Here is a 13250-nt window from a genome sequence, read left to right on the forward strand (position 1 = left end):
TCATATACAGATTCAGTATTATGTCTATACAATAACAATTAGCAATATACAATCATTTTCGCCGTCGGAATAGTTTCCATGCGTAAATCGCAGCTAAGGAACCTATGGCGGCTCGCCACGCCAAGAGAACCTGGATAGCAACTCTGAGTTTGGCATAATAGCCTTTAAGCATGATACCAACAGCATGTGTATCCCGCTCCAACTCTCTGGTCCTAGACGACCCATAGTACCCAACTCCTAGACCCTCGATGCCAACTTCATTAGGAAAGCAGTTCGCGTCCGCAGCATCGTTATCGCCGGTTACAGTCACAGCGGATGTTTGGCTGCCCACCGCGGTGTTGCTGGATTGCGATCCAGACTTGGCCCGGAGCTTGTTGCGCTTCCGTAGGCGATAAGTTAGGATGCTGGTAATTAATCGTAGATCGGGGGAGGTAAAAGTAGGGTACTCCCACAGCTGCACAGCTGTGTGAGGCGGGAGCATGTCTAAAAAGTCAGCTAGGATACCAAGAGTCAACCCCCATAGAAGAAGGGGCTGAGTTTGGTCCTCAGGATCAGCTCGGTCGCCCAAGAACCACGTCCTTAATCGTTGCATTATAGATGATCCTCGGCTATCTTTAGCGGCAACTTCAAGCGATGGATCGCACTGAAGGCTTTCAGTTGGTCTTAGCCGGACAGCAGAAAATTCCATGAGGCCCAAGATGTAGCGAGAAGTGAGACGGGTAATGAATCCAGACGTCTTCGCATAGCGCTGCGAAATATCGACATACTCCACCGTACGCTGGGAAGGAGAAAGGAGAGCCCTGAGAGGAACCCAGTGGGTTGATGCAACCTCAGTTGGCTGTAGTCGGAGGGTCGGGGAATCACTGCATGTTAGAAGGAAAACATAAGGGCAAAGAACCATCAAGCTTGGATCAACACCATCGTTAGCTGAGCTGAGAAAAACTACAGAAGAAAAAACGTACGGAACGGACGTCCAACCAGTAGATACAACACGTTCTGGTAAATTGCCAACATATATACACTCATCCGCCGTTAAGTCGAGTCCTACTTCCTCTGATGCTTCCCTAATAGCAGCAGCTTTGTCGTCCGCATCTTCTGGATCTCGCTTTCCTCCTGGTAGAGCAACATGACCAGTCCAGCGATCTCCCACACGGGACGCTCGCTTAATGAAGAGAGCCTCGGCATCACCTTTCTGAACCCAGTCCTGAGAGAAAAAAGTATTCAAGCGTTGCTTGACTGACAAAGTGTTGTTCTCTTGTGGAGAGGGAGACAAGTGCTGCGAATCGGGCCAGTGGTTATACGTAGGTCGAACTCGAAGGACGAGGGCCACGGAGGCACGTTTCTTGCATGATGGCGGATTGGGAACATGAGGATACGGATGGTCGTGGAGGTACAGCAGTACATCATGAAGGGAACTGGAGAGCGGAACTGCTTCCAACAACTCGGACTTCGGAGTCTCCATCGAGATAAAACATCCAGGTATATGAGACCACCTTTACCAACTGAGCAACGATATTTCAGCTAATAGGCAATGGAAACACAAGGGTTAAATTAGCAATTGAGGGTATTGGCAAAGTCGTTCGGGCCAGTATACTAGTGTTAGTAGGGAGGAGGCCAGAATTGTTGTCGGGAAATCCTTATCGGCACCTCGGGTCTATCAGTATCGGTATTGTGAGGTATCAGAATAATAAAACATGCCGTGGCGTATTTACGTTACATACTCCGTACACGGTTACCACCCAGCGGGTCCAAACGTCATCCATCGCTGTGACTGGTCGATTGATGAGTGTGACACCTTACCCAAAATGGAAGGAAAGCTTTGCACGTGCGTCCAGACGCCATTGCGATAGTATGGACCATATGGACTAGTATGCCCCGGGGGGTAGGAGAGGTACTAGTCGGACTAACACCTACATGACACTATAACTGCAGGGAATTTTGGTCCACTGAAATTTTTTTCTCATTCTTTGCCACAGCTTCGGATGGAGTGAGTGAGCAGTGATCCATCCTATATCTCATTTTCTCAGTTGTTGTCATCTTATCTATTCAATCGGATACCTTCTCTATCCCTTCGAACTTCATTACCGAGTACTCTTCCCCACCATACTCGCATCCACGAAACGCTGCAAAGCTGTGTCTTGACCACCATGCGCTTTGGTAAAACCCTTAAGAATTCAATTTATCCCCCATGGAGTGGGAAGTACATCGATTACCACAAGCTCAAGGTCCTCTTGAGGGAGCATGATGTCACCGGAGATGGCAGTGACTCGGACACTCAATGGACGGAACAGGATGAGGAAGCTTTTGTCCAGGAATTGATCAACGTTCAAGTGGACAAAGTCAACGCTTTTCAAGTGGAAACTTCTCAACAGTTGAGGGAACGTACTTCTGCCTGTGAAACCAAGCTGCGGCCACTGGCACCCTCTGACGAAAACGAGGCACCTACTGTACTCAACGAAAATGAGAGAAAGACTATCGCTTCCGAAGTCCTTCATGAATTAGATGGTATCACCAAAGAAGTGAGCGAGCTCGAGAAGTACAGTCGCATCAACTTCACTGGTTTCCTCAAAGCTGCAAAGAAGCATGATAGAAAACGAGGGGCACGGTATCGTGTCAAGCCTCTGCTTCAAGTCCGGCTATCGCAGTTGCCATTTAACTCGGAGGATTATTCGCCCCTCGTCCGCAGGTTGTCAGTGATGTATTCCTTTGTTCGTGAAATATCGAGTCAGGGTGTTGTTGAGCCCAGGGATGTGGAGGCGCCTCGGTTCGGCCAAGACTCATATTCGTCATTCAAGTTCTGGGTACATTCCGATAACATTTTAGAAGTGAAAACTTACATCCTTCGACGACTACCGGTCCTCATCTATAACCCTGGCACTTCTAAGGAATTGGAGACACTTCCAGACGACCCTACAATCACCTCCCTATACTTTGACACCCCACAATTCGATCTTTATACTCAAAAGGTCGCACGTGCACCAGAGGCTAGCTCTTTGAGGATTAGATGGACTGGAAATCTGAAAGATAAACCTGCCATTTACCTGGAAAAGAAGGTCGTGACCGATGATGATCGCAGTAAAGAGGTGAAGGTGCAGCTGAAGCAGAAGCACGTAAAAGAATTTCTCGACGGCGAGTATCGATTTGACAAGAAGCTCCACCGGCTGACCGACATGGGTAATGGAGAGTCGGAGCAGGCAGAATCTCTCAAGAGAGACGTGGATGAGTTGCAATCGTTCATAAAGGAGCACCAGGTGCAACCCATGCTGCGAGCCAACTATACTCGCACGGCTTTCCAAATTCCTGGCGATGATCGGATCCGCATCTCTCTCGACACGAATTTAGCACTAATTCGGGAGGACTCTTTGGATGAAGAGCGACCCTGCCGTGACCCGAATGAATGGCACCGTACTGATATCGACGATATCGGTATGGGATATCCCTTCAGTACCGTGCGAACAGGTGAAATCGCGCGGTTCCCATATGGTTTGCTGGAGATTAAGTTGAGGGGGGAGTCTGCACATAAGGCCGAATGGGTCAATGACCTGATGGTTTCACACCTTGTGAAGGAGGCTCCGCGGTTTTCTAAATTTGTCCACGGCGTCGCACAGCTTTTTGAAGACTATGTCAACAGCTTTCCTTTCTGGCTTGGTGAGATGGAAAATGACATCCGCCGGGACCCTGAAACTGCGTTCCAGCAAGAGCGAGAAAGAATTGCAAAACGGGCGGAGGATGACATGGCAGTTGGAAGCTTCCTTGGCAACAGGGCGAGCCCGTCTGTAAAGCCCTTGGTGGGATCCCCCATCTCCAGGTTACCGGACGTCGAAAGTTCCTCACATCCGAGGCCATCTCCACAGGTAGCACCGTCCTCCAGGCCATCTGCCCCAGAGGGCGTCTCTTATGAAGTACCTGAATCACCGGAGCAAGAGGACCGGCCTGTGACCCTGTCCCGTCTGGCTGCCTTGTTCCCAACGTTTTCTTTTTCACGCACAAATCGCGTGCAGCAGGCTTCGGTTACTTTGCCACCGGGTGTACGGGAGCCAGGTACATGGATCAAGGATTCTGGGCCCGTCAAGGTTGAAAGCAAAGTGTGGCTTGCCAACCAACGGACCTTCATAAAATGGCTTCACGTCAGCATCCTTCTTTCATCGCTCTCCCTGGGTCTTTATAACGCTGCGGGTAAAACCAATGACATAGCTCGCGCCCTCGCTATCGTCTATACGTGCTTTGCAATCTTTTCCGCTGCCTGGGGGTGGTACATGTATGAGAAGCGCTCTCGACTTATCCGCCAACGAAGCGGGCGAGATCTGGACAATACTTTTGGACCGATAGTTGTGTGTATCGGATTGGCTATAGCCCTTGTTTTGAACTTTGCTTTCAAGGTAGGCGGAACCCGTGAATGGCCATTTCAATTAGACTAAAAGCTAACTCGTGGTTCAGTATTCCTCCACCCTAGAGAAGCTCAGACAGGAGCAGCCTTCTCACACCGATATGCCTTCTTTGGTCAATCAAGGTGGACATGCACTCTGAAATCTACTATTATGGCTGAAGAAATTCCAATAATCAGCCTATCATCAATCAAAAAAAAAAAAAAAAAAAAAGCAAAGGACAATTTTCGGTACAGATAGCGGCAGCCTGGCTACTCAAATCTTAACAAGAACAGAAGTTTTTGTATATTTGATCTGCACCACGCCCGTTGTTGTGGAGTATTCAAACAACAAAAAGTTCAAGGATGAATGAATGACTAGTGATGCTATTCGAAGGTGTTATGGGCAACAAAAAGACCAGCAAGATGGAATAGTCAGCAATCTCACTGACCGTTCAGTACCTTTAAGCTACGAAACTGTATTACCAACTGGACGACGTCACATGGAAGTCTACGTACACTCATATTATCTTACTTTTTTTTCCAGGTGTATGTTAGTTATGTTTCTTTCCCCCAAATCCAATGTCTCGAAATAGCCAAGTTCCTCTCGTAGTTAGAAAGTTAGAATTGTCTAGAAATTCATGTAGGTCATTATGTGCCCAGGTATGTCTTTCTGAAGAATGCTGTTCAAATATGGGGAAGCAGGAGACCTAAGTTCACGTATATTTCCCACCTGTAGGTCCCTGAATTAGGCGGGTGCGCTCAGGGTCCCGATTCTGTATCTGACCCCGTAAACTGTCGGGTGGTAGGATGTCTTTTCTTTGTACAGGGGAACCGTAAAGCACGCTTGGGACGTAGCCGTCGAAATTGGTTCTAACTCAATGGTCAATGATCGAGTGGCGTGGAATAAAGTCCACGGTGGCAGCACATACCGGTCGAGGAACCCACAAAATAACCAAAGATAGATAGTCCCTAGGAAGGCAATAATCCATTCAAGGATCCCTGCCTTTCGATAGCTTGCGCTTTCCTCCGGTACAGTCAGAGAGATAAAGGCCACTCCGAGGAAGACTTCTGTAAGGATCAAGGCTGTTGAGAGGGAGGCACTAATTCCGGGAATCAGTCCTGCTTATGCTTATGAGAACGGAAGATGAGAGCGAGAGATGCGACAAGTAGCAGCAAACGAAGGGGCCAAGTTAAAGGGACAGGAACAAAGTACACGTACAAGACTCGAACTCGTAAACTTCTCCTCCCCCAATCGTGTTGCCATACACCGAGGTGGTAGACGTACGACACAAATCCGAGTACCTCGTTCGAATATACGATGGCCGTAGAGGCAGATTGTATCGCCAGACCGGCGAAACAGACCTGGAGGAAGAGGTGATGTGCGCTCTTATACCGAAAGGTATCCATGACCGCCAGTAAAATCAGGGCGATACTAGCCACGCCGGCCGCGAAGATGGCTAGCAGCGAGATAAGCTTTAAGGTTCTCGTAGTTTCATGGTCCTCTTCCTCCTCGCTGTCGGAATCCTGATAGCCACAGTCACTAAGATACGAACTGCTATGCCCAGGAAGATCATGGTCGCCATTGTCATTACGGTTGTCGGTTACAGGACATTTTACCAAGGCGAACCCCGGCTCATAGCGCACCACATGAACCGCAGCAACGGTGGTCACGAAACCCACGGCTGTAACAGAAGCGCCAACGAGAAAAAGTGGCTTCAGCTCGAAAGACGCTATGTCGGAGATGAAGCTATCTCCGCGTTAATACGCTATACGAAGGTCTAAGAGGCGGAAGCAGAAAGCTACGAACGCAACATGCTGGTTACTCTGTCCCGGGTATTGAGGCATACCATGGGCGAGCCATATTGACAGTAGGGACGCCAGAGTTAGAAACCAGACAGATCCCGCCAACGCCGGGAAGAGAACGAGTCGATTGGGGGGAATGTTGAGAATGAAGACATGAAGAAAAAACCAAGCTGAATCATGACAGCAAAGAAGGGGGTTTGTGCTCATTGAGACTTGGCACAGTTCGATGCTTATAGCTCTGCGGATGTTGATTGCATTGGAATCAATTTACAGGCAAGTGAGTAGAAAAGAACAACAAGTGATAGTAACAATTATACTCCCATTTCCTTATGACCCAAGTCAGTTGACGTGCTTACCTATTTCCTGATCCGTGACTAACGAGCAGAATCAGCAGTGGAAATCGATCGGGCGGATTTCATGGTTCGATCCTCTTTTTGGCTTGCTTGACTTCCCCGGATTCCCTTTTCATGATGTCATTCGGTAGATGCAAGATGACATCAGCGGTGGAAAACAGATCACGAAGTGCTGCTGCATCCTGGTACTTAATACTTAGTAGTAATCTACACAGTATACAGGTTATTGTTTGACCTATTGATGCCTGACTTGTGACTCTGAGTAAACACAAGTCTTTGTAAAGCAGCAACCTTCGCTCAGCAATTTCTACTTGCTGACAAATCAGATCTGATTATTAAACTAAGATAGATCACTAGTTAACTATGATGGTGGTAGTAGGTATATATATATTTATGTTTCTTTCATACTCATATCGTAGGAAAACCCCTACGACCTTTCTTTGATCTGATTTATGGTCTATCATAAACTGGGCCATTTGAATATACTACTACTACCACTACTACCACTACCATGACGAACTTTAACATCCAGATCATCTCGGACAGCGTTTGTCCAGTACGGCCCCCTTCTCTTCATTTGTTTCTTCATACACGACGTATATCTAACCTACCACTTAGTGGTGCTACGTAGGCTTGCGCCGTCTTTCCCGCGCCATCGCAACCCATAAATCTGCTCATCCCGCTGATACATTCACCCTCACCTGGCATGCCTACTACCTGGGACCCGACAGCCCGCCTTACCCGGGCAGAGACAAGAGAGAGTACTATATCAGCCGGTTCGGTGAAGACAGGTTCTCTCAGATCTCTAGCAAACTCGGCGAGGTTGGACGACAAGAAGGGATAGCTTTCAAATTCTCCGGCAGGATGGGGAATACACGGGATTCGCATCGGGTGATTTGGTATGCTGGGAAAAAGGAGAGGGAAGCTGGCGCTCCGGCGGCCACTGAACCGGGTGTAGTCGGTGGCTTGCAAACAAGGGTTGTCGAGAATCTTTTCAAGGCATACTTCGAGGAAGAGGGGAATATCACAGACCAGAAGATACTCTTGGAGGCTGCGGTTTTGGCCGGACTGGATCGCGGTGAAGTAGAGAGACTTTTGGCATCCGACGAGGGAGGGCAGCAGGTAGATTTGGAGGCAGCTCGGGCCCAGAGGCAATTGGTTTCTGGTGTGCCCTATTACACGATCCAAGGGCAGTATGCCATTGGGGGGGCCGAGGATCCCTCGGCATTTTTGCAGGCTTTTGAGCAGGTGAAGCAGAACTCTTAGGCTAGAGGACCAGGGGATAGTTGGGGAAGTGCAATGGATAAAGATTATTGTTCAGTCATGCCCGATTCATGAGAAAGCCATTGATTGCATACCATCTAGGAATCGTGTGCCAAACGGAACTAGAAGCAGACACGGGCGTAGAGGGCCGGTAGACCATGGTACCGCTCTCTGTCATTACATCTTTCTAAAGTCACCCAGGATCCGTGTTCTGCATAAACACTCCGTGGGAAATAACTTGACCTCAACGCCAACGCCATGCCATGCAAGCAGATGAAATCTCCAGAAGCCACAAGAAAACGAGTGAGGGATCCAGCCATAGTGGATACACTCCTCGGAGCGAAGTACAACAAAGACAACCAGAAGATAAACAGAAAGAGGAAACAATTCTTTCCTACCTAACATTACATATGTTGGGTACATAACAGGCTGCACGTATCAACGCCAGAGTAACCATAACACCAGCAGCGAATGTCACCTGATTAAGAATTTCACAAAGCGCACAATGACGGCCAGCGAACTGTAACACCATAGTCATAGCCAAAGTCAAATATTCATTTCATAAGCAAGTCATAACAATGCCAGGACACGGCGGGGATCGGTGCAAGCTTCTAAAGATGGAGAGCAGATCTCGTCTCTATCCATAACGGAAGTCATCGTACGATTAATTGGCGCTGGCTTGGCGTAGTTCAAAATTGGGAATATAATCGAACCAGTCGGTATTGGGATTGTAGCGGTATGCTTTGAACTCAACCCCGTATGGCTTGGGCTCAAGCATATACAACATCCCCAAAGGCACATCTAGGTCCGTCACCTCGTCGCATTTCAGGCCCTTGAAGTAGGCTAGAAGGACGCGTGCTACGGCTCGGTGAGTGACCAACAAAACATGATCGGTCATTCGCTCCACCTCGACAATCACTGCTCTAAGTCGGTTGATAACATCTAGGTACCCTTCCCCGCCGGGTCCTGGATACCTGTAGTACAGCTTGTCGCGTTTGCGAGTCGCGTATTCGTCGGGAAACGCTTCGCGAATTTCATCATATGTCATGCCCTCCATCTTTCCCGCATGAAGCTCGTCGAGCATCTTCATTTGCTTGACATCATATTCATCCTCGTTGAAACACTCGACCGTCGAAACCGCACGCTGCATCATGGAGGACCAAACACAGAAATTGCGTGGCCGGTCACTGGGAATGTACGAAGGGTTGGGCGGAGTGCTATCACCCGGACGGGGCGGAAACTTCTGCATTATCTCTTTCTGTCTCTGGTTCATTTCCCACTCATTTCGTTGGTGATCGATGAACCGAGCAAGTGCTTTGCCATAGCGATAGCCGTTCTCACTGAGTTCTGAGTCACCGCCGATTCGGCCTGCCTGGTTGTCCTTACTCTCGCCGTGCCTGGTAATCCATATTTGCCGCGGTGAAAGGTTGAAGTTCAACAGGTAGTAGACAACTTGGGATGAGAGAAAACCGTGAGTCTGATGCGACACAACCTTGCGACCCACGTCGATCATTCGGATATAAGCCATATTATGCTTTTCTTCGTATTCACCAAGAGGCACGTAGGATTTCTCGTATAGCTGAACACGTTTCTTGAAATCCTCCAATGCTTTCACTGGGTCCTGGCCCTTATAGTCCGGACCTGACAATTTCAAGCGCATGTTGGCCTCCAGCAGCTCTGGATCAACACAGCTGCTCTCGAGGAATAAGATACCGAGCTCAGGACCAGCACGCTTGCGAATATGATCTACAACTGCTTTGCGGCGCTCCATCGTACTGTTAGTTGCGTCAAGGATGCCAACACTGCCACCTCTGTCGAGGATATAGTCCAACAATTCGTCTAAGGTGTCCAGGGCTACCTGCTCTCTAAGCTTCACGGCCAGCTGATTTTGGGGGTCGAAAAAGCTTGCAGACTGGTCAAGCGGCTCAGGGGACGCTTCTTGCATAGAGAATTTGTCTTCTGGTGACGCATTGAATGGTGGCACAATAGTGATTCCATTTTGCCCCAGAGATGGATCTTCCTCCTTACCGTTAACGAGGATCTTTGTGGGGACAACGGGCGGCGGAAGTGAGTTTTCGAGTTCGGGAGGGGAAGCTGTAGGCTCATGGGCCTCAGGAGGCGATAATATGACCTCGGAAGGGACCGTAGTCTTCCGGAGATGGTTCACCGCACCAACGCTGACGCTCAAACGTCGTACCGAGTCGACAAGATCTTTCTGGATCGAACTTGTTCTATGGTTCCTATGCCTTCCAGGAGGTGAGGACGACTTGCCAGCGGCAACGCGACGACGTTCTCCTACATTGAAAATCTCGGTGTCATGCTGTAGCCAGTTTAAGTAGCGAGCCAACTTCTTGGTCACGTAGCTTTTCCCTCGCGCTGGGAGGCCGACCATTACAATGACTAGCTTGGACCCAACATCGCGTTGAGCAATCCGGCCATCAGGCGACACCTTGGATTTGGTGAGACCTGGAATATCAAGTGTGGTGGCACGAACCCGACCAGGTGTGGAGGCGGTCGTAGTTGGTGTGTTAGCATTGCTGACGAGGACATTAGTCTCAAGATACTCAAGCCGAAGGAACACCAAATCTTAAAAAAACCAAAAGACTAGTAAGGCATCAAACAACAAGAAGCACTGAAACAGACACAAGATCGACATACACAGCGACATTCGACGTGAACCGCCTGGCCGATATGGCCCGGAGGAACAACTGCCGATCAAAAGTGAGGGAAATCTAAGGGCAATCTAAAATGCCCCGCGTTTGTGACTCAAAGGCTAGACAATAATAGACAACCAACGAGCGAGCGAAAAAGAGAAAGGGAACATACAATTGTGGAGACGAAGGTGCGGTAGAAACCGGAGTGTCAGTTAGGGCGAACCCGACACCATCCTTGGATGCCTGTGAGCCTCTGTGGGCATCGGAATGCAGGTCATTTCCTAGCGCTCTTCCGACCAGCGTCTTTGCCGGAGGCATAAGAGTCGCATCTTTCCCGATTCCGGGCCTAGAACTTCCATTTAACGAGACTCCGTCGGGACTATCTGTTATACGGGTTTTCGGAGAATCGGGCGTTGACGCGCTTGTCATGATCGCTGAGCGTGCAATATTGGTGTGTTGTTGAGACATCCCCGCCAGTGGCGCAGGGGATGCAGCCAATTTTTGAGCAATAGGTTGGAGTTATCGCGATCGGGAACAGTTGTGGTAAGTCCGGGTCTTCACCCTCAGGGTACAGGTTGAAGTCCAAGACAGATGTAAATGATTCTTTGAATCAACCAATCTCCTGTTTAGAATTGGAGAGAAGTTCGAGGGTGAGGGGCGTCGACGGTTGAAAAAAAAAATTAGGAGCGGAGCTGCCGGTGGGCGGATGAGTCAAGAGCAGCACTAAACGTCACTGTTTGGCTTCAAACTCAACACCTTTGTTGGTGACCAAAGAAAAGCCGCCCCAAAGGAGGAGGGGAAAAGGAGAGAAAAAGAAAAAGAAACCAACCTGGGCCAAGAAACCAGAGTACTGGTTTAAGAGATAACAAAAGAATTCAGAAATGGCTATGACCTTTTCTTTTTCCACTTTTACCTACGCCGCTCAATCAGCAATCTAGGAGACAAAGAGACGGTTATAGATCAGTATACTGTAAGACTCTTTATTTAATCAATGAATAATATGGAAGAGAAAAATTGTAATAACATGAAGTGAATAAGGGAGCTACCTTAGGGGCAGACAGTTCAATCAACATATATATGATTCCAGCTTACAATCTATGAAGTCACTGGTGGGTTGTCAGGACGGACATACAAAGTGGTGGATCTCCGACGTGTTGATCTATGGAAACATGATGTCAGGAAGTTGTCCACCATGTAAATGTAACGGCCACGCTGGTTATAAGTAATCATTTTCCCTCCCGACATGGCCGAGATAAATATTCCCCCCTTCCCTTCCACTTTCTTGCCAGTAAGGTGGTTAGATCTTCACCTACCGCGTACATGAAATAAAAGTCAATTTATCTTGGCTCCAATGGTTCATGGAAACACGGAAAAACCGAAATGCTTGGCCTAGGCAAGGGTATAAAAGGGACTTTACTACACAGTACCATCAACATGAAGAGAAGGATCGGCCCACTAATCGTGCTGATCCACTTTGGATCAACTGATTCGCACTGTGTCTGAACCTCTGTAGTGGGCCAGAAACATAGAGGAGCCTCTATCACCTTGTTTAAATAGTACTGTAGGGCGCAACCGTGGTCTTTGCCAGCACCTCTTAACACTTTCCTGCGTGAAGCTCCTTCGGTCAATGTGTCTCTCCTTGCAGCTGACTGTCGAAGCCGCCAAATCCACCATGACCAACGTTGCATGTCAATATGGATTATCATAGCAACCTAAGCATATAGAACGTCTTGTGTCTTGTGTTACATTGTTGAAGGTATCCGCTGGGCTGCTCTCTGTGATATACACAGCCTCTGTCGCATATAAGCTTGGCACTTGGCATCGTCGCTATCAGCAGAGCGGTCTGATGATTTCCGCAAGGCTTGTTCCTCTTCACCTTGGAAATTCACACAGTAGCGGATACTAATCAAACAAAGGGGTAGAAGGACAACTGCATTCCGCGGGATTCTTGGCGCTTGGCAGTTACGCAGGTTGTCATCACATTGCCCAAGATACGGAATATAATGAACCTGTTGGGCTTTTATCACTCCTTTGAGCCTTTGATACCCCGCCTACTTATCCAGCCTGAGAGTGAGAGCAATCAGTGTAGCGTATGCGGCAACACTCAGAGCCGTCAGTACGACCACCGCATTTCCGCTCGTTCGAAATTTGTGTCGGTGGATGCCATCCTCCCCCACCTCCGAGAAAAATTGCCTATTCCCTTGTTGGCGGCGGAAGAGACCAATAATGAGCACACCGGTGCCGTAGATAGCGAAAAGTGCCCCTGTACTGTAGAACTCGCTAGTGAAAATCTTGAGCACAACGAGGGCAAACGAAAATTGTGATAATGCTGTCCGGACATAGGCTCCCTCAAATGTTCGCTGAGCTGCCCGCACTTCAACGATCTCATCGGTTGTTAGCGCAACCGTGCGAGCCCGGTGCATCCGTAGGCGATATCGATCAGCAGCACGACGCTGATACTAGTCAGACCGGAGTATATTTGAAAATAAATAAATAAATAAAGTATAAAAAAACGGTGCAACACAGAATATAATGGGCAACATGGAAGTAAAAGAAAGAGCACCGTAACTCAAGTCAGCAGACGCACCTCGAACATCGCGACGCACTATTGATGGAAGCTTAGTGTTCTTAACGACTCGATCTAAGATGGCGATGCCATGTAACTAGCTAGGAGGATCCTTTGGGGAGACACGTTGAGTCCGCCTCGAGTAGTTAAGGTTGAAGCTTTTGCTCCAAGAACCTGATGGAAGTTGGCTTCCGAAAGAGAAGGATTTTGCGCGGGGAGGAGACATCAAATAAAGCTATACCTAG

General features: G+C 48.5%; 7 protein-coding genes across 7 annotated transcripts; 2 read left to right on the forward strand and 5 right to left on the reverse strand.

Moving 5' to 3' along the window:
• Positions 1 to 52: 52 nt before the first annotated feature.
• BDV37DRAFT_281933 (NUDIX hydrolase) lies at positions 53 to 1462 on the reverse strand (the record flags this gene model as incomplete). Its single annotated transcript, XM_032086921.1, has 2 exons — positions 53 to 905; positions 963 to 1462. The coding sequence occupies 2 exons, from the start codon at positions 1460 to 1462 to the stop codon at positions 53 to 55; spliced, it is 1353 nt and encodes a 450-aa protein (XP_031942581.1).
• Positions 1463 to 2147: 685 nt separating this feature from the next.
• Positions 2148 to 4527, forward strand: BDV37DRAFT_281934 (SPX domain protein; the record flags this gene model as incomplete). The annotated part of the gene is made up of 2 exons (XM_032086922.1): positions 2148 to 4379; positions 4438 to 4527. 2 exons carry the CDS (start codon positions 2148 to 2150, stop codon positions 4525 to 4527), a joined length of 2322 nt encoding a protein of 773 aa, XP_031942582.1.
• Positions 4528 to 4894: 367 nt separating this feature from the next.
• BDV37DRAFT_94704 (Frag1/DRAM/Sfk1 family-domain-containing protein) lies at positions 4895 to 6881 on the reverse strand. Its single transcript, XM_032091475.1, has 4 exons — positions 6174 to 6881; positions 5652 to 6113; positions 5296 to 5466; positions 4895 to 5236 (listed from the first exon to the last, which is right to left on the reverse strand). The coding sequence occupies exons 1-4, from the start codon at positions 6374 to 6376 to the stop codon at positions 5080 to 5082; spliced, it is 993 nt and encodes a 330-aa protein (XP_031942583.1). The 5' UTR covers positions 6377 to 6881; the 3' UTR covers positions 4895 to 5079.
• A 152-nt stretch (positions 6882 to 7033) lies between these two features.
• BDV37DRAFT_281936 (DsbA family oxidoreductase) lies at positions 7034 to 7788 on the forward strand (the record flags this gene model as incomplete). The annotated part of the gene is made up of 2 exons (XM_032086923.1): positions 7034 to 7069; positions 7141 to 7788. 2 exons carry the CDS (start codon positions 7034 to 7036, stop codon positions 7786 to 7788), a joined length of 684 nt encoding a protein of 227 aa, XP_031942584.1.
• Positions 7789 to 7875: 87 nt separating this feature from the next.
• BDV37DRAFT_94723 (uncharacterized protein) lies at positions 7876 to 8329 on the reverse strand. The gene has a single exon (XM_032091476.1). The coding sequence runs from the start codon at positions 8206 to 8208 to the stop codon at positions 7963 to 7965; it is 246 nt and encodes an 81-aa protein (XP_031942585.1). The 5' UTR covers positions 8209 to 8329; the 3' UTR covers positions 7876 to 7962.
• A 120-nt stretch (positions 8330 to 8449) lies between these two features.
• On the reverse strand, positions 8450 to 10868 carry BDV37DRAFT_281937 (6-phosphofructo-2-kinase PFK26; the record flags this gene model as incomplete). Its single annotated transcript, XM_032086924.1, has 2 exons — positions 8450 to 10322; positions 10612 to 10868. 2 exons carry the CDS (start codon positions 10866 to 10868, stop codon positions 8450 to 8452), a joined length of 2130 nt encoding a protein of 709 aa, XP_031942586.1.
• A 1622-nt stretch (positions 10869 to 12490) lies between these two features.
• On the reverse strand, positions 12491 to 13035 carry BDV37DRAFT_281938 (uncharacterized protein; the record flags this gene model as incomplete). The annotated part of the gene is made up of 2 exons (XM_032086925.1): positions 12491 to 12892; positions 13027 to 13035. The coding sequence occupies 2 exons, from the start codon at positions 13033 to 13035 to the stop codon at positions 12491 to 12493; spliced, it is 411 nt and encodes a 136-aa protein (XP_031942587.1).
• Positions 13036 to 13250: the final 215 nt, after the last annotated feature.

The sequence above is a fragment of the Aspergillus pseudonomiae genome (assembly GCF_009193645.1).
Source record: "Aspergillus pseudonomiae strain CBS 119388 unplaced genomic scaffold BDV37scaffold_24, whole genome shotgun sequence".
Taxonomy (NCBI): Eukaryota; Fungi; Ascomycota; class Eurotiomycetes; order Eurotiales; family Aspergillaceae; genus Aspergillus; species Aspergillus pseudonomiae.